At 40.6% G+C, this 23287-nt stretch overlaps 1 protein-coding gene and 1 long non-coding RNA gene across 2 annotated transcripts in view; one reads left to right on the forward strand and one right to left on the reverse strand.

Annotated features, from left to right (window-relative positions):
• GPC6 (glypican 6) overlaps nucleotides 1-23287 on the reverse strand; it is a 1091050-nt gene that overhangs the window by 107738 nt on the left and 960025 nt on the right. Inside the window, exon 5 of the mRNA XM_029936540.1 lies at nucleotides 3212-3342. Within this exon, the coding sequence (XP_029792400.1) occupies nucleotides 3212-3342 (131 nt within the window). The remainder of the gene's footprint in view (nucleotides 1-3211; nucleotides 3343-23287) is intronic.
• LOC115289384 lies at nucleotides 13929-17489 on the forward strand. The gene is made up of 4 exons (XR_003907599.1): nucleotides 13929-13982; nucleotides 14575-14608; nucleotides 15700-15816; nucleotides 17241-17489. It is a non-coding gene; the product is annotated as an uncharacterized LOC115289384 (long non-coding RNA).

Below are 23287 nucleotides of genomic sequence, written 5' to 3' on the forward strand. Positions count from 1 at the left end.
GATGGGAGCATGAGCATGCGTGGTGAGAACAGATCTTCTCATTGGTCGGTAAATCCCACTAATTCAGGATCCGTGACGGGGCACAAAAGATGCGCTGTTCCCTCCCACAGATAGGAGGAGAACCTTTAGAGAGGGGACTTTCCTTTTCTGAACCTGCGGTGCATTTGTCTTCTGCCTTCAGATAGCAAAAGGGAGGCAAAAGACTTCCATACTTTGAACTACCACAACCCTAGGAAAGGCTGGAAGCAGTAAGTGATGGGCTAGACAAGAGGACTCTTTCACGAGATTTCAGCATGGCAGGAAGCGCGAGGTAGTTACGAAGGGAAGCGGACAGAAAGACAGACAACTTGAGTCCTTCTGGCTTTGCCACCCTGTTTCCTCAGCCTGTCATGAAGGTATGACTGAAACCTTGGAACTTTCTTGTAATACTTCATCTATTCAGCACTGATTTGCTGAACTCGGCCATCGTGTGAGACTGGCTTTGGAGGCACCCTCACCCTTGTGAGGAATAGCCTGGATCCTTGTAACCAGGGATCTAGCAAAGTGGGACCTGCCGCCAGACGCCCCTCTCTGCAGTCCTCATGCACCAAGAGGGGTTTGTAAGTTACTTAATCTTTCTAGGCCTTGGTTCCTTTATCTGGAAAACAAGGGGGGAGTTCAATCTCCTCATAAGCATTGCTATAAATATTGCATAACATGACCCATATAAAGCCCAGTACAGTCCCTTGGAGTAAGCATTCAACGCATATGATCTGGCCATTATAAATACTGTTGCTTTTCGGAAAGAGGCTCTGGAATGTCTTCTGTCAGCCCCTGGTGTAATAAGGTAAATGATTTTCCAAGGAGAAGTTGCCAATCACATCCTGGAGTAAAAAGTCATTTTAATTTGTAAGCTTTACAACTCTCAGGATGCCTGTCCCCCCCCCGCCCCCCGCCCCCAACTCCGGCCCCTACCCTCAATTAGGAAAGAGCTTCTGGCCTCACTCAAAGCCTTATCAGAAGTCACAGAAGTCTTATAATGCAAAAACGGTGGTGGAAGGGTGGAAATCTAGAACTTCAATTCCTTGACACTGCTTATCAAGGGTGACTGAGGGTCTTTTGAAATAGTAAAAATACACCCCTCTAGTTCTTAGCTAGAATGTAGATTTTAGACTTTAGTTTGTTCATGACTTCATCGATGTGGTCTATATGGAAAGTGAAACTACCTATTTCCAGATTCCATTCTCTTGATGCAATAAAGCCTCTTTAGGAACATAGCCAGCCCTTCAGAGAATCCTATTGGTGTTTCCTGCTAAATGTGTCCAAATTCCAACCACCTGTTACCTCTCCCCTGCATGTGAAGTTGGCTTTGGTCCTTCCTCAAACCCTCTTCCAGAGCGTAGCCTGCTTCCCATCCTTCTCTCTTGCAGGGCCCCTCCTTTCTCCCCTTCCTTAATCCACTTCCCTTTTCCCTGTGTCAAGACTAAGAGATACACCTTTTCTGTGTCTGGCCCATTTGACATTTTTTGTGCTGTTATTTTATGACCCACTAAACTGTATCTCCTCATGTGAGTGTACTCTTACATGCCCTATATTATTTCTACTCTTGATTTTGACATTTCTTACCGAGAAATGTGTCTTTTTAAAAGCACCTTCCTTATTAGCAGCCCTATCATTCTAATGCAGTTGGACAGATTCCACAAAAACGTCTCATACACCTTCTAGTGATAAAGAGAGTCCATCTGACCTCTTGGAGAAGTTTTAATGGAATAACTTGAACACGGATGCACACGCTCCAATGCACACCCTTCTAAGAAGTGTGACGGTCTCAAACTGCAGACACGTCTGTCGTGTGCCGTGCACGCCCAGGCTGTTTTGAATATCAGCAACCTTGGCCTCTGGTTACTGAAGCGAACTGAGATAGCGGCCTCTCAAACAATGCGAATCCCCATCTAGGCAACAGATTTGAGAGGAATAAATGATTGCTATTTTTATTCCCAGGAAAGAAAGAAAATAGCTTTTTGAGGAGCCCCCACACGGGCTATTTCCACAACAGGTGGTGGTAATTTGGAGCATCCTCCTTCACACAGGCTCCCCCAAAGCTCATTACAACCCAGATCGAGGATTGTAAAACTTCTGGCTTGTTCCTCTCCCAAGGACAGAGAGAGAGATGCAGGCCAGATGCTCTCTTACCCTGATTTCTACCAGTTCACCCTGAGAAGCCATATCTGTCTCAAATCAGACTCAACCAAGGGGACCTAGTCTGATTCCATGGCTGTCTTTCGGCCCTACAGTTTCTCCCCATCACCCATCCCTTCCTCCCTGATTCTGTTTGAAGTCTCTTTCTCAAATGATTTTAAAAATCAAAGAAAGCTAAGCATGCATCTCTTTGCCTGACATATTTTTCTGTGAATGACTTTCAATTAAAACGCAAGTACTCTGTCACCAACCAGGTTTAAAGGACTGGTAAAGATTTAGTTAGTGTTTCATGACAGGAGGACCAGCAAAGAGAACATAAGGGCTTTGCGCAGTCATCATTGTAGGCGAAAAGGGGCAGGGAAGGAACAGCCTGGAGACCCTTTGCAAACTTCTTAATTTTGCTTAATGCAGGTCCTGTTTGTCTTCAACCGCCTGACTGGAGACACAGAAAAATTGGGCACCTGGCATTTGTGCTCTGCAGCTGCAGACTCAGAAGCTCTGTCTCGTCTGATTTATGAAAATGTGCTTTTCTTCTCTTTACGTGAGCTTGACTTCGTACAAGGGAGCACTTTCCCCTAAAGATTCATTAATGAAGGCTACACCGCAGTCTTAAAACAGGAAGTCGGATGAAATGTTTAATTATTTACAATGGAGCAAATAGAACGTTTGCCGGGTTTGCACAGCTGAAGATACAATTAGAAGTTCCTAGAGAGAGAACAGGCTGAGGGTGTGCAGACATCTCAAACACATTAAAAAGAAAATTCCTCCCAAATTGCTCACAAATGTGAGGGATTAGTCAATCTACCTGGGGCTCTCTGAAACTTCATGATGGAGTAGCTGAGAATAAAACATGGCTTCCCCTCTCAGTGCCATTTTGGTAGACATTTTGAATGAAAGAGCAAATTTGTAGCTCAACAGGACAAGCGCTCTGATGATGTATTAGAATTTGTAATCCCAGCCGACATAGCTAGTTTCTTCAATTTTTGGATTCTTGCACTTTCCTTATTAGCAGAAACATGACTAATGCACATACCTTTGCAGACACCTGCATGCTGTTTTCTTGCATGTTCATAATGGCTTCAGAGATCTTGACATCTATTGGGTCCATGACAGACTCAATGTTGAATGGTCCTTCCAGTCGCTCTGCCACCAACAGCATTGCATCTGTTAAAACATAGGAACATGATTTCTAGGGGGAACAAGGAGCTCCAGGTCATTAGCCTGTATTTAAACATTTCTGAAATAACTGGTTGAAAAATAATCATTCATTCAAAATTTATTTTTAAAGTTTATTTATTATTTTTAGAGAGAGAGAGTGCACAAGGGAGTGGGGAAGGAGCAGAGAGAGAGAGAGAGAGAGAGAGAGAGTGAGAGAGAGAGAACCTCAAGCAGGTTCCACGATATCAGCACAGAGCCCCAAGTGAGGATCAAACTCACAAACTGTGAGATCATGATTTGAGCTAAAGTCAAGAGCCAGGAGCTTAACCAACTAAGCCACCCAGATGCCCCCCATTCATTCAAATTTTTTATTTGTTTTTATGTAGTCTAAAATGGGATGGATGACTAAATATCAAAGCAGTATTTTATTTTATTGCATTTTAAAATTAAAAATTATTTTACATATGTAAAATCAGGCCTAAAAATAATTAAATTAGTTCATATTAAAAGAGTTGAAGGTATCTCAGTCTCCCACATGAAGTTAAACCAAAGAACAAAAATAGAAACAAAGCAAAATTAGATCAGGGATCAACTAAATTTCAGAAAATGGAGTCTAGACTCTTTTCTCCTGGAGAATAGGGAAAATTGAGAATATGGAAGAAGTGCTAATGTGTGGATTTGGGTGCACAAAGGTCAAGACCCTACTCCAACCTGTCTATGATGGGTGAGGCATTTCTAGGTTCCCCAAGAACAGACGTGTCCCTAATTTGTGCTATCACACCACTTAGGATGCCCTTCTGTGTCAACACTTAGACATCCTTTGGGGATAGAGACACGCCTCTTACTTGGTTTTCTGTATTCAAAGCTTATTATGGTGCCTATCACATTGTAAGTGCCCAAAAATGTCTGTGAACCAAAAGTGAGCTGAATTGAACTGAAGTATTGTTTGGGAAGCTTTCGTTTCTGGAGAAGATGGTGATAGTGACATGCTGACAGGAGCTAAGCCTTCGGAGCCAGTGGCCCTGAGTTCTTGTCCTTAATCTGTCGCTAACTAGGTGAATGGCTATGGAACAAAAAAACCCCTGAGCTTACCTGGCCTCAGGCTGCTGAGGTATATAAAAGGGACTGTGATGAAGAATCTCTCGAGGTCTATGTGAAGGGCACATGTTCACTCCTTTGGACCTAGGAAAACTGGCTCACTTTTGTCTTTAGCGCTCAGGACACAGTTTGGTAACCTGCCTCCACCAGGACCATCAAATATAATATTATGTAATGATGATAACGTGGCCATTGAAACTTAAAATGTGTCTAGTGTGACCTGAGAATTACATTGATAATAAATTAGTTTTTAATTAATTTAAATATAATTTTAATATTTTAAAAATGTTTATCTTTGAGAAAGAGAGAGAAACAGAGCACGAGCAGGAAAGAGGCAGAAAGAGACAGAGACACAGAATCTGAAGCAGACTCCAGGCTCTGGGCTCCAAGCCGTCAGCACAGAGCCTGACACGGGGCTTGAACTCATGAACTGTGAGATCATGACCTGAGCCAAAGTCGGAGGCTTAACCAACTGAGCCACCCAGGTGCCCCTAATTATAATTTTAAATATTTACTTGAGTCTAGGAGCTGCCATTTGCGACAGCGCAGCCTAGACTTTCAACATACAGATTCTAGTCTTGTATCTCACGTATTTCAATTGTTAAAGCTCTTGGGAGCCCATCTTAACACAATTTCCTTCTTTCAAAATAATAGATGTTTATTATCAAACACTTACAAAATACAGAAAAAACCCAACAACAAATGAAATACACTCATAATACCACTTCCCAGAAAAACACTCTGAACAGTTTGTACATGCCTTGTTTTTTTCCCTCTGTGCATAAATATTTTAAGCATGCAACTGGAAATATACCATACATATATCACACAATCTGCTTTCTAAATATAATATATTACTAATGTTAAATGCTGTGTATAGTAGTTACGTTATAGTATTAGTGTGAGGAGACCAAATCTTATTTTTGTTACATATCCAACCATGCTCAACCAATGTCCAACAATCAAAATTCTCTCAGGGTTATAAATAGCTATGAATTAGGCCGATGAGAAATCTTTTTAAGAGACATGAATTCTTTTAAGAAGGACACAGTACTTTATGGGAAGCACAGTTTCACATTTTTAAAGAGGACTGGGTTTTGTGAACAACATCAGCTAGAATACCATCAAGTGGCTTTCTGTGCCAGCCCCCAGAACGGAGTCTCTGCTCCAAACTTCGTGTAATGGCCCTGGAATAAACGCACTCTATTCCAGCCGCATTCCTGGTACTCTGTCCCGTAGTATCCTTCGGAAAATCTGGAGTGTGAATTGATTCACAAAGAACCCTTAACAACAATTTTCTGATTTTTTTCCTCTTAGAAAAAGCAGACTCATCTGTGTACATCACGACAAGATCTTTTAACAAAAGTAGCACTTTCTCTGCATCTTGCTGACTTTAGTTATCTGGTAGGTAGACAGAGGATGCACATTGGGGGTTGTAGTATTTTGATATTAATGATGTTTTTCCCTCAAGGTTTTAAAAGGTGGCTGTTGTCTGACAACTGATCTATTCCTTTTACATCTTTATGTCTGGTTTGTATGTTTCTTAAAAAGAATCCCCTTTAGGGGCACCTGGTGGCTCTGTCTGTTAAATGTCTGACTCTTGATTTTGACTCATGTCATGATCACAGGGTCATGGGATTGAGTCCTGCTTGGGATTGTCTTTCTCCCTCTGCCCCTCCCCCATTCGAGTGAACTCTCTCTTTAAAAAAAAATCCCCTTTACCCTTAGCTTTCCAACAGGTTCTGTGATGATGATTTTTTATGATGACTGACCAAGCTTCTCTAGATGGGTATATCCTGCTAGAAGAATTGAGAATCCTTGTACAGGAAAAAGAATTGGCCCTATGGGGTTATTCAGAAAATGAAATTAAAGAAACTGAAACTGTGGGATCCTCAACTGTGTGTTTTACATAAGTATTTGCATGAATCATAGTACAAAGGGTACTGGTCGGTCTATCAAGGTATAGAATGGGCAGGCTCTCCTGGAAGTCTGAGAGCCACTGTGCTCTGGGCAATAAGCACAGGTCTTCAGACTAGATGGTAAGGACTAATTTTAGTGTCACAGTTTCAATTTATGGGGCCTTATCATAAAGTAGGGCTGTTTCTCTTTTGGTGACTTCCATCTTTTTGTTCCCTGCTCCTTCCCCACCACAGTGCTCGCCTGTTAAGTTTCTGGGTCTGCAAACTTGTCTCTTCTTTTTAGACTCTAATCATGATAAAAATGCTTAGAGTGAACCTCTCCTGATCATTTACCTTCGTGGCCTTGGAAAAATGCAATACGATTGATGATCCTGTATATTAAACATAAGCAGATGGTCACTTGTACTCAAATATGTTGCTCCTATATTTCCATTCTTTATTTCAAATCATTTACGTTCTTAAGAAAGCTAATTTAAGATGATATATTTTTGATGTAGGTAAGTGTTTATTTTTCTTTTAATTTAGATCAGCAATTAGAATACACTACTTTAAGTTGTTATGTGGTTTAAGCTATTATTAATTATATATATATATGTACACTCACATATACACACACATATATACCCACATATACACACTAGTTTATATACCTTGTATATATAAGCTAGTATATATTACATATATAAACTAATATATATATACTAATTATATACATATAATTACTTAGTAAATTACATTCTCCTTTGATGACTCAAAGTAAAGTGCATATAGTGGACAATACTGTATTCTACACCTACAAATTTAAGAGGATAGATATTATGTTATGTGTTTTTTACCAAAATAATAATAAAGAATAGCAGTGATTATTGTGCTGATTGCCTACAGAAGTGAAGAAAAGGGAACACTTTTACAATGTTGGCAAGGACATAAATTGGTGCAGCCACTGTGGAAAATAAGATGGAGGTTCCCTCAGAAAATTAAAAACAGGACTACCATATGCTCCACTTGTGGGAAATAAGATCACCATCTTGAAAAGATATTTGCATCCCCATGTTCACTGAAGTATTGTTTATAATGGTCAGTATGCAGAAATAATGGAACTGTCCACCAACAGAGAAGTGGAAAAAGATGTGAGATACATGTATGTGTATGTGTGTGTGTGTGTGTGTGTGTGTGTGTGTGTGTGTATACCATACAGCCATGGAAAAGAAAGAAATTCTGTCATTTGCGACAACCTGCATGGACCTAGAGGGCATTATGTTCAGTGAAATAAGTCAGAGAGAAGGATAAATACTGTCTGATCTCAGTTATATGTGGAATCTAAAAAAATGAACTCATAGATACAGAGAATGGATTGTTGGTGGTTGTAAAGGGCAGGGATTAGGAGGTGGGAGAAATGGGTGAAAGAGGTAAAAGGGTACAAACTTTCAGTTAGTGAGTCCTGGGGATGGAATGTGAGGCATGATGACTGTAGTGAACAATACTGTTTTGTCCACTGGAAGATGCTAAGAGAGTAGATTTTTTTTTTAAGAGTACTTATTTTAGAGAAAGAGACAGAGTGTGAGCAGGGGAGGAGCAGAGAGACACACACACAGAATCTGAAGCAGGCTCCAGGCTCTGAACTGTCAGCACAGAGCCTGACACCGGACTTGAACTCTTGAGTGGTGAGATCATGACCTGAGCTGAAGTTGGATGCTCAACTGACTGAGCCACCCAGGCATCCCACTAAAAGAGTAGATCTTAAAAGTTCTGATCAAAAGAAAAAAATATGTAACTATGTCATGATGGATGTTAAATAGACTTATTGTGTGATCATTTATATCTTCTATCTATCTATCTACCTATCTATCTATCTATCTATCTATCTATATCTCAAATAATTATGTGGTACACCTTGGCCAATACAATGTTACATGTCAATTATATCACAATAAAACTAAAAATTATATCACAATAAAACTCACAAACAAAACAAAAAAACCATGCCTTCTTAGGATACAATCATCTCCATGCCCAGTTCCTCTTTTCATTTTAAATATTCCTGACAGGATTTCCCAGGGCCACAAAAGGAAAAGCGTCTCAGAAAATCCTTTTTTTTAATTAAATTTTTTAATGTTTTACTTATTTTTGATACAGAGAGAGACAGAGCATGAGAGGGAGAGGGGCAGAGAGAGAAGGAGACACAGAACCGGAAGCAGGCTCCAGGCTCTGAGCTAACTGTTAGCACAGAGCCTGACGCGGGACTCGAACCCACAAATGTGAGATCTGACCTGAGTTGAAGTTGGAGGCTTAACCGACTGAGCCACCCAGGCGCCCCTCAGAAAACTCTTCTGAGTATTTTGCATTTCCACTGCAAAGGGTCATGCTGATAGCTCCTGTATTTAGGAGTCTAGTTTGGATACGTTACAGAATGAGACAGAGGCAGTGGAAAGCTGGAGCTATCTAGACCTGGGACAATGTGTAGGTCTGTAATGGCCACTCTCTGGGCCCCAGACCTCAGATGGTGAGAGGGTCTGCAGAGCCCACTGAGCAGCCATCTAAGAGCATCCCTGTTTAACTGGTTTGCCTCCCACTGGCTGGGCAAGGCGGTCATTAGTCAAGCTCTCCAGGGGTCACAAAAAGCTTCCCTCTTCTGTGGGGCTGAAGGAAGCCATGCCTCTCTCTCCTCCCTCTCCTTTTGTGACACCGAGGCAGTAGCTGGTAAGTTTTTCTGCAATCAATTAAGCCACAACATGGCCATCACTTACTCCAGAGGCTGCCATCCTATGCTGTCTTAATTACCTCTGTACCTTTTATATTTTGAAATTTCTGGAACGTTATTTTTACCTGTGTTCTTGGAGCTGTTATCTACTGCCAATTAAACCAGGGCAGGACTGGCGGGTCAGCTGATGATCAGCTGATCCTTCTGCACTTATCTCCTGTGTCATCCAAGTTCTGTTTCTCTTTAAACAAAGGACTGTTGTCTTCTTGTTCCGATAGTATACAAAACTTTAATTTCTAAATGGAGATTGAGTTTAGATGAGTTAAAAATAACTGGTATCGGGGCACTTGGGTGGCTTAGTCAGTTAAGTGTCTGACTCTTGATTTCAGCCCAGGTCATGATCTCCATGGTTGGGAGATCGAGCCCCACTTCGGGCTCTGCATTGAGTGTGGAGCCTGCTTTAGATTCTCTCTCTGCTCCTCCCCTCTCTCAAAATAAATACATAAGCATTCAAAAAATAACGGGTATTGCAGCAGGAGGTTCCGAGGCACAGAGAGATACGGTGACTCGGTGTTAGTGCAGGGGGCGAGTAGCCGCTCACCCAGGTGTGCAGCCAAAGGCAAGGAGCCAGGCTGCAGGTACCCACCGCACCTCGGGGCCAAGGGGTTTTGCTCAAGAAAGCACAGACTTTTCTGTTAAGGGTGAGATCTGACTCTGGTTAGATGGAGTCAGGTGCCTGTGTTCCCATCTAGGTCCATCTATTAAATGTCAGAGAGATGATCTCATCTATGAAGTGGAGGCTATGACAATGTCTACCTAAAATAGTGGCATGAGGAATCAAATGAAATAGTAAGATTGTTAGTACAATGCCTGGCCCATAAGCAGCTCTCTGCAAGGCTTAGCTAATACAAGGCACTTCTTCTGGGCAGGAGTGGCAAAGAGAGGATCAACGTACAGGATGTTTTGGTGGAAGTGTTGACAGCAATTGATGTGAGGAGTGAGAAAGGAAGAGGCACATGGATGACTTTAAGATGTACAGCGGGCGCTCTCTTGTATGCCAAATCAGTGTTTTGATAATAGCTGCTTTGTGATGGATGAGTTCATTACTGAGAGATGCAGGACTGCATTATTTTCTCATGATGTCAAGCTCTACCAATTAATGAGAACTACAAAGTCTTTGATGCCCTTCCTAGTGAGAGGTGGGGTTTATGTCCCATCCCCTTGAATCTGGGTGGGCTCTGTCACTGCTGTCACTAACAGCACACAGTAAAAGGGACATTGCCAATGTCTAGATGGATACTGAAGAGACTATCGCTTCCAGTTTGTGTGTCTTATGAGACTCTACTCTGAGATCACCATGCTGGGTTTCCAGCCCTTTGCCGCTGCAGACAGAGTGTTTGTGTCCCCCCAAATCCATATGTTGAAACCATATCCCCAAGGTGATGCTATTTGGAGGTGGGGCCTTTGGGAGGGATTAGAACATGAGGGCCCTTATAAAAGAGACCTCAGAGACCTCCCTGCCCCCTGCCGTCAGGTGAGGGCACAGTGAGAAGATGATGGCGTATGAAGGGAAGCAGGCTCGCACCGGACACCAAATATGGTGCCTTGACCCAAGATTTCTCAGCTTCCAGAACTGTGAGAAATACATGTTTGCTGCTTAAACCATACAGTTTGACTTTAAGATGTACAGTCTGTGGCATTTTTGTTACAGCAGTCCCTATGGGGCTAAGGCACCTGCCATGGGCCAGACACATGATGAGGTAGTCTAGGACCTTCCAGACTCATCTCCCAGGTGATCTGCCATCTAGTGACCCCAGTCAGCACCATGTGGGGCAGAAGAATCAGCCAGCTGAGTCGTACTAAAATTCCCAGTCCACAGTACTGTGATTTGTAGTAACACGATTACTAGTTTCAGCTGTTAAATTTGGGACCACTAATTTGTAACAATAGGAAACCAGGGCAGCCAAATTATAACATTTATAAAATATTCAGATATTTTCCCAATATTTGTTTTACAGGACTTAAATATTCAGAATTCTAGTCAATTAATATTTGACAAATTTAACACTTATGAGATAACCCCAGTGTATAAACACTGGAATGATCAGGAAACAATAAAATGTTATCTTCCAGGGAACATACAAAAAACACCCTTGGTCTAAGCCTGCAGAGCCCTAGGGTCCATCAAATGGACCCCAGCTAGCCTGACATCACAATATACTTTTTCCCTGTGATGTGAGCATGAGACACATAGTCAGCAGGTTTGGAAAAAGTAAATACTCTGATTTTTTTTGAAGCATTTCATTTTATGAAGAGCAAGGCTCTAACACAGGAGCTAGACATTATCTCTGATCTCTGGATGGCACTGGATTAAAATCTATCTTGCCACAGGGGCTGTTGGATTTTATGCTCCTCTAGGATATAAATATTCAGTAGGATTTCATATGATCAGATATATATTTTTAATTTATTTCTCAAGAAAAGGAGATGTAACATCCGAAATGATCTTGCTGAATGTTACGGATTTTAACCTAGAAGGGAATGCTCTTCAAACTGTTTTAGGGGAGACAGGAAGAGAAATTTTCAAATGAGGTGTTATCAGGCTTTTCCTAAATAGCGATAAGAGTAGAAATGACCTTGAAAATTCAGTTGAGAGTCTCCAGGATGGCTCAGTCGGTAAAGCGTTCAACTTCGGCTCAGGTCATGATCTCACTGTTCGTGGGTTTGAGCCCTGCATTGGGTTCTGTGCTGACAGCTCAAAGCCTGGAGCCTGCTTCTGATTCAGTGTCTCCCTCTCTCTCTGACCCTCCCTCCTCTCTCAGAAATAGATAAAGCATTAAAAAAAAAAGAAAATTCAGTTGAGGGCATTGGGGGGAAAAAGGTCAGGGTGGTCAAAAGGTACAAATATCCAGTTAACAGGTGACAAGACCTGGGGACCTAACGCAGCACGGCCGCTGTAGATAACAGTACTGTACTGTGTGCTAGAAATCTGCTAAAAGAATAGATCTTAAAATGATCGCACACCCAGAAAGGGTATCGGTGTGAGGTGATAGTAGTGGCCTTTTATTGATAATCATTTTGTCATTCTTATTTGTTATCAAAGCAACACATCCTATACCTTAGGCTCACACAGTGAGTCAATCAGATTTCAAAAAAGCTATGAAAAAAGAAACCATTCAATCAAAAGAAGCTCAATTTGACCTAATACATATTCGTGACTTGCAAAGGAATGTCACTGTGTCACTAGGAATTCGAGGCTGGGAGGGAGGATACAGTAAGCAGTGCATGCTGGTCACAGTCACGTGTTTGGGACTCTTCTGAAATGACAAAGATGAAACACGTGCACATTAAAACAATTTTTTCTCCCTTGGAGGGAAATTTAAATTAAGATAAAACCTTCATCTCAAAGGTCTCATGAAATCTTTTAAATTTGTCATAATAATCTATTTTTTGAAAAAATGAAACCCATGAGCACAATTTACTTTATGCTTCATCGGAATTCCATAGTGACTGGGGTTTTTTTTTTTTACAAGTAACATTCTCCCTTTCCATTGAATGCATCACTGTTTTAGCTTAACCAAGATGTTTTCCCCACTGAGAAGCAGACAAAAGAATTTAAAAAATAATATTAAAGAAAATCTAGTTAAAAGTACCCTGGTAAATTCATTCATTGGCATTTAGTTATTCATTTAAAATTTTTTTTTAAGTTTGCTTACTTATTTTGAGAAAGACAAAGACAGCAAAGTGGGGGAGGTGCAGAGAGAGAGGGAGACAGAAACACAAGCAAGCTCTGTGCTGTTAGCTTAGAGCCCGATGTGGGGCTCGAACTCATGAAATGTGAGATCATGACCTGAGCTGAAACTGAGAGTTGGACGCTCAACCAACAGAGCCACCCAGGTGCCCTCACATCTATTATTTGTTAATAGAAAACAAAAGCCAAATATATATGTACATATTACATGTACATATAAATGTATGCATATATATATTTACGCCCGTGGTATGGATGTAATTAGAATGCTCTGCTTTCTGTGGCTGCTGGAAGCAGGCACATTGAATATACTCGTCCTTTACTTTCACCAAATCAGTTAATTAAAATGCTCATGAGATTTTGGCCAGGAATGTGTTTCTGGAGAGGTCTGGAAAGAGCAGAGCTAGTGGAGACAGGGATCCAAGAGCAGGTAGGCCTGACCTGAATACCCAGAAAAGGGTGCCCACATGAGGGTAGAGAGTCTGTACTTTTCCTGGTCAGAAGGGCCCCTCTTCTTTCTTAGAGGGATTTTTTTGTTTCTTTTCATTTTTGTTTTTGACTTTTAAGGCAATTTGATAGTAAAGACATTTTCACTTTTGGAATTCTGATTTGTAAGAACCCCAAACAGAGACTATTTCTCCCTCTCTGGACTGCACTTCGGACTTTTTACATTAATCACATCCCCACTTCTGCCTTTGCGTTCTGTCATCTCTCGTCTGATGTGGCTAGAGGAATTATCTTTAAAAATGCAAATCAGCTGAGGTCACTGCCTTGTTCTAAAGGTTGTCCTGGCTTTCAGGAGAAAAAGTGGGGACTTCTTAGCCTGGTCTGAGAAAACCCTGTATCGCTGCGGGTCCCTGCCCACCTTAGCAGCCTTGTTGCCTACCACCCGGGGTGCCCCTGCCCCCCTGCACAGGCTCCCCGCTCAGACTTCCAAGAGAACTCTGAAAATGACATTGATGTGGTCACCAATGTCCCCCACACATGAAATCCCTCCTGAAATCGATGACTGTGCAGTTATTCTGTATGTTGCCTTGTTCTCCTTTTATGTGCAGAAGAACTTCCAAAGGTTCCAGTCGGAAAAGAGAATGGTAACCAGAGTCCATCCCTCCTTTCAGATTCACTTCTCACTACTGAGCATGTCCCGTGCTTTCCCGCTGTTACAAATAATGCCACAGTGAGTATCCTTGCATACGATTCATTCAACACGTGTGTAAATAACCATGTTGGATAAAGTCTAAGGAGTTCAACTGCTAAGTCAAATGTACTTTGGCATTTAAAATTTTGATAGTGCCAAAGTTTTCTCCGTAAAGACCGTACCTGTTTACAGTCCCTAAAGCCATACATGACAGTGTCTGGTTTTCTAGGTCTCAAACTTTTAGATGTTAAGATCGAATGGTTGGATGTTTGCCCATCTGCTAGGGTTAGAAACTGGCATCTCAGTGTGGTTTTGACTTGAATTTCCCTCATAATAAGGTTCAACATCCTTTAGTACGTTTAACATTGCTTTTCTTCTCTTCATATTTGTTGTTCACTTATTTTTCTGTTGGGTTACTAACTTTTTCATATTGATATAAGGAATTATTTTTTGTTAAAAAACCGTTAAAGACATCAGCTCTGCAGTGACATAAATTACCATTTTCTCTCACTAGTTGCATTTATCTCTTGACTTAGTTCCTGGTAGTCTTTGCTTTGCAGACATTAAAAATTTTTTAAAGTCAAATTTACCACTCATTTGTTCATTCTTGGTCTTGTGTCCTATTACACAGGCTCTCTCCTCTCCAAGTTCACCTCAGGACTAAGGTACTTCCCTCACCATCTTCCTTGCTATTCCATGAACATTGGCCAGGTACTTACTCCTTCCTTGAATACTCTCCCCCCAAATTCTACATCTCTCTTATTTTCTACAGGTCTTTCCCCATGTTACATCTTAGAAATACCTGTACTGAACAAACTACCAGACCCTCATATGTGATTGTTGTCTATTTATTTTTGAGAGAGAAAGAGAGAGGGAAAGAAAAAGAGAGAACAGGAGCGGGGGAGGGGTGGAGAGAGACAGTGACAGAGAATCCCAGCAGGCCCCACGCGGCCAGCACAGAGCCGGATGCAGGGCTCGAACCCAACAAACCATGGGATCATGACCTGAGCCGAAGTTGGACGCTTAACTGACTGAGCCCCCCAGGCGCCCCTGATTGCTGTGTTCTTGACAGTGCTTCACACCTGCTGCATTATTATGTGTCTATTTGCTATTGCTCCTCTTTCCTCCACTATTTTGTAATCCTCAAGAAGATGAGGACTTCATCTTTGTTGTCTGTAGTCCCAAACCGTAGAATAAGATTGTGATCTGGAGTTGTGAAGTCAGCACTTGCTAAATAAGTTCTTGGAACTGTTTTTAAAAACTCTATTTTCTTCTAGAAACTTAAAAGCTAATTTGCTCTCCTCCTCTTTGCCTTAAAACTCTGTCTCCTCCCCAGCCATGTGTGCCATCACAAATGCCTGCAAAACTTTATTAGCGCTGGCCTGGAGAAGAAATAGCCCCTTGCTGGCTTTTGATGTGTTATAAGGTAGATGAAGAGCTTCACTGGGAATTCAGAATCTTATTGTACTTTTTTATTAGGTAGAAATAACCTTTTAGATCTTTTAGCTTGAAATTGAAAAGTATGGCTGGTTTTCTTTCTGTCAGAGGTCATTTCTAGGTTAATAAAAAAAAAATGTTGTCGACATATTTGGCTTTACCAAACAAAGTAATTCCTGTTGTTTCTCAAGAGCCCAAGTTTGCCTTTAACTATCAAAGCAATCTCTGTGATAAATGTCATATTTATTTCTTCCTTGGAATATTTCCACATTCACTAAATACCAAATTAATGATCTTTTTTTTTTCTTATTTTGCCAAGCCTGTGCAGTGTTTAGGTCCATTAAACAACAACGACAAAACAACAACAACAACAAAAGACAAAGAAGACCACGACAGAGGTCAAATCTAGCTACAGAAATCAGCACCACAAAGTGAGGTAAATAATAGAAAATGGAAATGAACCAATTAAATGAAGTTTAAAATAGTGCACAGATATTTGATACAAAAATAAAGCAGGGACAGTCATCCAGAATAATTACAGTAACTAAAGAACTTAAGCCAAATAAAAGAGAATTTAATGAAGATAACTGTTTACTTTGAAACCAAATCCAGGAAGAGGAGGAGAGAACAAATATACAAACTAATTTAATTCGGAAACCAGTGCAAACAAAGAGGTTTATTTTGCTTCTACGCTGTAAAAGAAAATGCAAATTGTGGGAGAAAAAATTTCCCAGGACTCCCAGCACAGTACAGAAATTGGAATTTCCAGGGCTCATTTTCAGATGTTGGTTTCTTGTTAGTGGAATGATGCATTGCATTTCATAAATGTAATATATTCACACAAGCATCATCTCAATGTTATATTATATCTTTGAGATGTTTAGTTACATCACAAGCCAGAAAGGGTGGGCTTTGTAAATCATGAACCTGATGGACATCAAAGTGTATACTATCAACCATCATCCTTTATTTAAATTTTTATTGCTGATTCTTCACATGAATAATTCTTTATGTCATTTGTAGCTAGGATTGTTCAAATGATTCACATCAACCCAACAATCTTTGCCTTGATGATGAATCATAGGATTAAAGGGTAAAGAATTCTTAAAGATCTTTTTCACAGAAGAATTATACTTATCTTTATGGTCTTGGTGCCTTCAGAGGGTTCTGGTATCTAGTGGATTGATTTGGACCACACAGTTGGTTTTATAGTTTAAGAAACAAGAACCCAAAGAAGAAAAGCAAATCATTCAGTGCAAACAGCATCCCTTGGACCAAAACCTTTGTTCTCTCTCCCTCTGTCCATACCAAGCATTGAAATTGCTCAAATGGGATCAATGTGCTTACTTGCTATTTTGTTACTTAAAATTACAGGCGCTTCACCACTTTTAAGGAGAATATTAAAAGAGAAAGCATAAATGATAAATGTAGAGCATTTTTGCCCTAAGATTTTTCTCCTTCCTTTTGTGCTGCAATTAAGCTTTTCTTTAAGCCTCCCTTAGGGCCCCAGTTCTTTCAGTGTGGGTATCATGATCCCGAATTGTCCTTGACAGACTTATAAAAGCATGCACTTTGAGTCATAGGCTCTGTGACCCTGGGAAAATTACTTAACCATTGTGATCCTGGTGTCCTCTGTTATCATGGGGGCTCTTCCTACGTCACTGTAGGGATCAGATGTAACTAGGCACATCGTGCAATAAATGCTTATTATTATATTATGGTTAATGCATCTTTGTGGAGAGGAGAATCCTTTCATTTGCCACCAAAATGAATATTGAAGGTTTGATTCCATCATCATCATGAAATCATAAACCCTTACTGAAAGAGGATTGTATCTGACACGACCCCTTTATTTCCCAGAGAAGGTTACCAAGTCCCAGTGACATGAGGTGTGTGGTGATTCAGCAGGGGACCCTGGCAGCCTTGGCCCATTTCATCTTCCAACAAGCTCTTTCTACCGCATCATACCTATTCCTTCTACACATTCAGCCAACCTGCCAATAAGGAACAGAATCGGGTGTCAATAAACCAAAAAAGTCTAAACCTTTTGCCAGTATATTGCGGTTAAAGCAATTCTCCTATTTCTCCTTCCTTTGCCCTAAAAGTTAATAAAGCAAATAACCCCAGAGACCATTTGTTCCTGTAGCACAAGGGCTTGCAACCTACATGGAATGAATCACGAACCTCTCCCAGAACCAATAAAAAATAAATAAATGAAAAGTCAGGTGTGTTGTCAGAATTCCCTACTGTGTCTGAACAGAGTGATTAGGGAGCGATTCACAAAGCAATGGGAGCCCTTCTCTCCTCTCCGTGTGTGTGCTGGTATTATTAACAAATATATATTTTTTATTATTTTGTTGCCATGCGAATAAAAAGGAAAATAAAAACATAGGGCACTCTGCCCTGTATCATGGGTCACCAAACCCAAATAAAAAGCTGGATTATTTAAGAAAAGAAAAAAACCCCTTATTTTGGCAGGTGATAACTTCATCTCTTCTCATGTCTGATTCACCCTGTGAAATGGCAAGATGATTTTATCATTTCTTTGGTCTCTACATCTTGTTTCAAGTTATCTTCAAAATATGCTCCATGGTGAAGATAAAGATCATTTTCTAACCCAGGGGGGAAGGAGAAGGAAGGAAGGGATAATGGGGTGGAGGGGTTGGGGGAGAGAAGGAGTAGGTACTTAGACAGCATTTCCAGAGAGCCTGGGCCTGGTGTCGCTCTAGGAACTTTAGGGCACAGAGAATTCATTTTACTTTTATAGCAATTCCAAGTTCTAGGTAGTCTCATTATCTCCTTTAATGGTTATGGAGGTTAAGACCCTCGAGATGAAATAGTTTGCCCAAAGATTCATGGTGTGTCGGGGTGGTAAGTGTAGGTGCTGGTCAGAGTAGGCCAGATTGAACACCAAGGAATTCCTTGAACTTGTCACCCTAGCCAAGGAGACCTGCTCGAGTCCCAGGCAGGTAGACCTGAGCGTGTATGTGTGCAGTTAACAAGGGTGAGGCAGGTGAATCACGGCCCGCTCTTCTCTGGTCCCGCTTCTTCCTGAGGCTGCGTCAAACAAACAAGTGCTCTTGGGAACTTGGGGCGGCTGCTCTCATATTCAGGCTGCAGGTACACACTTCCTCCTCATGGGCCTTCCATTGTTAGTGTCAGGGGTTCTTCTAGAACTTATCACTGAAAGGTAACCTCGTTGAAGATGAGAGTGCAGTGGTTTTGCCTTAGAATATGTGTATGACTGGGGAAGGAGTATTTGAGATCAGCCATAAAATTAACGGTAGCTTCATTTATTTGGTTTTCAGAAAGATATAACTACTTTTTTACTAGATTTCTTTTTATGCTGAAGAACATACTAGCTGAATTGGAAGAAAAGTTTTTGGGCAACAATCACTTTCTTTTTATCATAAGTCTACTCTGGAGCTCAAGTCTCTTCTAGTCAGGGAGTGGATATTCAAGTGCACATTGGACATTTCTACCAAGTGTCTATTTATGTATGTTTGTTACATAACATTCGGAAAAAAGAAGAGAATAAAAATAAAAATCCTCTATCATATACCTAGATAGAGATCACTATGGGTAATATTTTGTGGTACTTCCTTCCTGGTGTTATTTCTAATACGAATAGTATTGGGGTCAGGCTAAATGCAAGTTTTCCCCTTTTACTTTTAACTCAATAGCACAGAGTGAGATATCCCTCTATATCCAAGAAAATATCCCTTTTAGGGACTGCACGATATTTTATGTCTTCAATGCATTCTAAATTTCTGTAACCTTTCTACCATAGTTGGCTTTATGGGTTCCTACCAGATTTTCCATTGCTATAAAATAGAGTTCCTACTTTTGATCTGTACCTATTTCTGATTATCACCTTAATATAGATTTCTGGAGCACCTGGATGGCTCAGTCTGTTAAGCACTGGACTTTGATTTCAGCTTAGGTCATGATCTCATGGTTCATCAGATTGAGCCCCGCATTGGGGTCTCTACTGTCAGCGCAGAGCCCTGTTCAGATATGTTGACTCCCACCTTTTTCTGCCCTTCCCCTGCTTGTGTTCTCTCTCAAAAATAAATAAACATTAAAAAAAGATTGATTTCTTTAAATTGACAGTTTTTTATTCATTTAAAAATAAGTATAACAAACCAGATAAATACAAAAAGTTTGGACTTTAATATGGAGAAATACCCTTAATATAGAGCACTAAATGTAGGCAAGAGATATAGTTCTGATTCTACCATTTCCTAGACCTCCTGCATTTAAAAGGCAGTCATTTAAAATGATATTATATTTTTAAAGTTAAACATTTAGAATTAAAAGAATTGTTTGTTTAAATGCATTAAAAGGAGACATGGGTTCTAGTACCTTCCCCATGGCCTACGTATGTGTCTCTCTGTCAAGTTCAGTGTTTTTTAGATATCTCATGGGCATTATAGCTCCAAAGCCATGTGGATTCACGGATCTAAACCCTCTTGGAGAGAGGAACTGGAGCATCTGGGATCTGTGAGAACAAGTGCATGGATGTTGGCAAAGAAACAAAAGACAAAGTAGGTGGGGCCACTGGTCTAGGATTCTGACCTAACCAGGGGCAACAGCAGACAGAGGTGTTCACCAAGCATCATAGTGAAGGACAGGTGTGGCACAGATGAAGAAAAGCTATAGGGATGCAGCCCATGGAAGCAAACACAAGCTATACATGTTGGGAGGATGTAGAAGGAATGGACAGGTGTGTTTCCTGTCACAGAAACACTTGGCTTTTACTTTTAACTCCATTCTTAGGACCATTTCCTCTCCAGATAATGTTCAAGGAAAGAAGATTGGTTATAAAAAGGTAGGCTCTAAAAAAAGCCAATTGGAATCCATCAGTGATTTCTGAAAAGCCAGTCAGAGGAAAATGGGTCAGTGGCCCAAATCCAACCTGAAACCACAATGCAAGGGAGGCAGGACTTTGAAATGTGGGGGCAGGATTATCAAGCTGTGGGCATTATCATGTTTGATGATTGTGGACATCTGGAGTAGATGATCATGAAAGACTTAGGTATGGAGGCAAAAGGATCAGCAGGTAGTTGTTCACTCAGATTCAAAGGCAAAAAGTAGCTTAGTTATTGAGGAGTCACCAGTTAACTCACTTCCTACATCCTTCCAGGAAATGGTACCTGCAGGATCTCATTTAATCCTCTGGCTCTCAGAGGTAGATGCGGGGCCTCAATGAATCAACTTAATGGAGCCATAGGTTCCATATTGAGAATGGAGCTGGATGCCAACCAAGATCCAAGGGACTCCAACTGCTAAGCTTGTAACCAGTACTCTCTGTGCCTCTAAATGTTTACAAAGATTTAAAAAATACCCATATTCAAAAGGCAATGTGAGGGGCACCTGGGTGGCTCAGTTGGTTAAATGTCAGACTTCGGCTCAGGTCATGATCTCATGGTTCGTGGGTTCAAGCCCCGCATCAGGCTCTGTGCCAACAGCTAGCCTGTTGCCTGAAGCCTGCTTCAGATTCTGTGTCTCCCTCTCTCTCTGACCCTCCCCTGCTCGCACTCTCTCTCTCTGTCTCTCAAAAATAAATAAAAAAAATCAAAAAAAAACAAAATAGAAAGGCAATGTGAAAGCCCTAGAAATTCTTGCAGAATTAATCAAAGCATTATAATAAGTTGCAATATTTGAGAGATAACTATTTATGGAGGTAAGTCTTTGTTATCTTGGTCAAATAAAACATCCAATGTCAAAGTTGTATTCCTACAGAATTCCCTCTATTTTCTTTAAGTACATTTGTAAGGTTTTAAGAGAAAAAGACATAGGAAACATAGACTTGCTTATGATAGAAGTAGAAAAAAATCAGGATGAATATCTGCTATTTGATAATAAAGTCCACTCCAAAAATTGGTGTACGGTGACTTTCCATTTGTATCCTCACCTGGGTAGACAAACGTGTGCCGAGTTACTTCCGCTAACACACCTGAATTGACTATAAGATACCTTTGGGTATTTGTAAATCAATAATACCACTGTTTTTTAAAGCAAACATGTATCTTGAAAACAGGCCCAGAGATGTTTCTAAGAAAGGGAACAGTAATTTGAGGCTACTAAAAGACAATGAATGGAACTGAGTTTAAAGAAAAGCAAGGTGCTATATTCTAGAAACAAATGGGTGATATATATGTATGTATATTCAGTGTATTGCTTGCTATACTTTTAAAAAATGTGGCTATCTTTTAAATGCTGCCTGTAATCATATTCAATAAGCTTGCACAAATTGTCTTACTCTCATCTATGAAGCTCTGAATTCCATAGTTAGGACACATTTGCCTACCCTAAGAACCTCTCGGAACTATCATTTAAAATTTAGTTAGGCAGAAGATGTACTGAAAGATACCCAGTGTGATTATTTCCCATTATTCCTGATCGTTCAGAATTTTAGATGTAGGTATGAAGTTGTGATGCCACTGGCCTCTCTACTGTTAGCTGTTTAACTTCATCTGTATTTAATTTTTGTTTCTTTCATATTTCTTCTACACATATTCTCAGATGCCTTCAGGAAATGGGCCCGTTTTGAATACATCACATAAATAAACTGCAATGGGGGAAGGCCTCTTCATTTTGAAAATGCCACACAGCACAACGGCTGAAAGGAGGTTCATTGAGTAATATTACCTGCATTTCAATGGGAGCACCAGAAGTGCTTTTTTCCCAAAGCACTTAACATAGCAAAATTGCCTCACTCATCACAGGCCAGCAGTCACCTTTAGAGCGGTACATGGAGCTCTTTTTCAGGATGGAGTAACACTTCAGACGGGATGGGAAATGAAGAAGAATTCTGTGTCGAGTGGTAATGGTAGGGGAATTTAAGCAGGAAGAGTAAAATTACTTCTTTGGAATTGGGTCAAAACTCTAAGAGTAACGGCCTTCCGGACAGAGACTATTCTGAGAAAGCTACTGGATATTTTAATGAATAAACTCCTTCTGACAGAAAGATGGGTCTATTGTATGCATCTATATTGTATACATCTATCCTGTTTTCCCACATACATTTATTAGGTAGAAGTCTTAAATATATTTAAAAAAATTAACTCAGAAAGTGTCTATCGTTCTTCAAAACTTGTGTTAGACCATACATTTAATGTCAGTAAATTGTTAATTTATTTTAAAAGGTTAACTAGGGGCGCCTGGGTGGCTCAGTCATTTAAGCCTCCGACTTCGGCTCAGGTCAGATCTCACATTCGTGAGTTCGAGCCCCGCGTCGGGCTCTGTGCTGACCGCTCAGAGCCTGGAGCCTGCTTCTGGTTCTGTGTCTCCTTCTCTCTCTGACTCTCCCCCTCTCATACTCTGTCTCTCTCTGTATCAAAAATAAATAAAATATTAAAAAAAGGTTAACTAAATAATATCGGCATAGTATAGGAAAGGTAAAGAATTGAATAAATAATTAGAAAGTAGAATGCTTACAATAGCACCAATGGAATTAAAAATGGGGGTTCAGAAACAATCCTTTATGGCAGCATAACTCTTAGATGGCTAAGTCATTAAAGAACCCTGGAAGGCTCACAGAACTGAAGACTCTCAACTCTTGACTTTGTTGGCTGTTGCTGCGTTGTTTTCTTTCATTCTTTTTTAAATCTTTTTTTAAATGTTTATTCATTTTTGAGAGACAGAGCATGAGTGGGGGAAGGGCAGAGAGAGAAAGATGGAGACAGAATCCAAAGCAGGCTCCAGGCTCTGAACTGTCAGCACAGAGCCCATGCGGGGCTCAAACCATGAACCATGAGATCATAACCTAAGCTGAAGCTGGGCACTTAAATGACTGAGCCACCCAGGCGCCCCAGATGCATTGTTTTCTTTACTCGTTCATTTAATCAGCCAAAAAGTAGTGAGTACCTGTGATGTATGAGGTCCCTACTAGCTACGAGACT

This window comes from Suricata suricatta, chromosome 4 (assembly GCF_006229205.1).
Source record: "Suricata suricatta isolate VVHF042 chromosome 4, meerkat_22Aug2017_6uvM2_HiC, whole genome shotgun sequence".
Lineage (NCBI taxonomy): Eukaryota > Metazoa > Chordata > Mammalia > Carnivora > Herpestidae > Suricata > Suricata suricatta.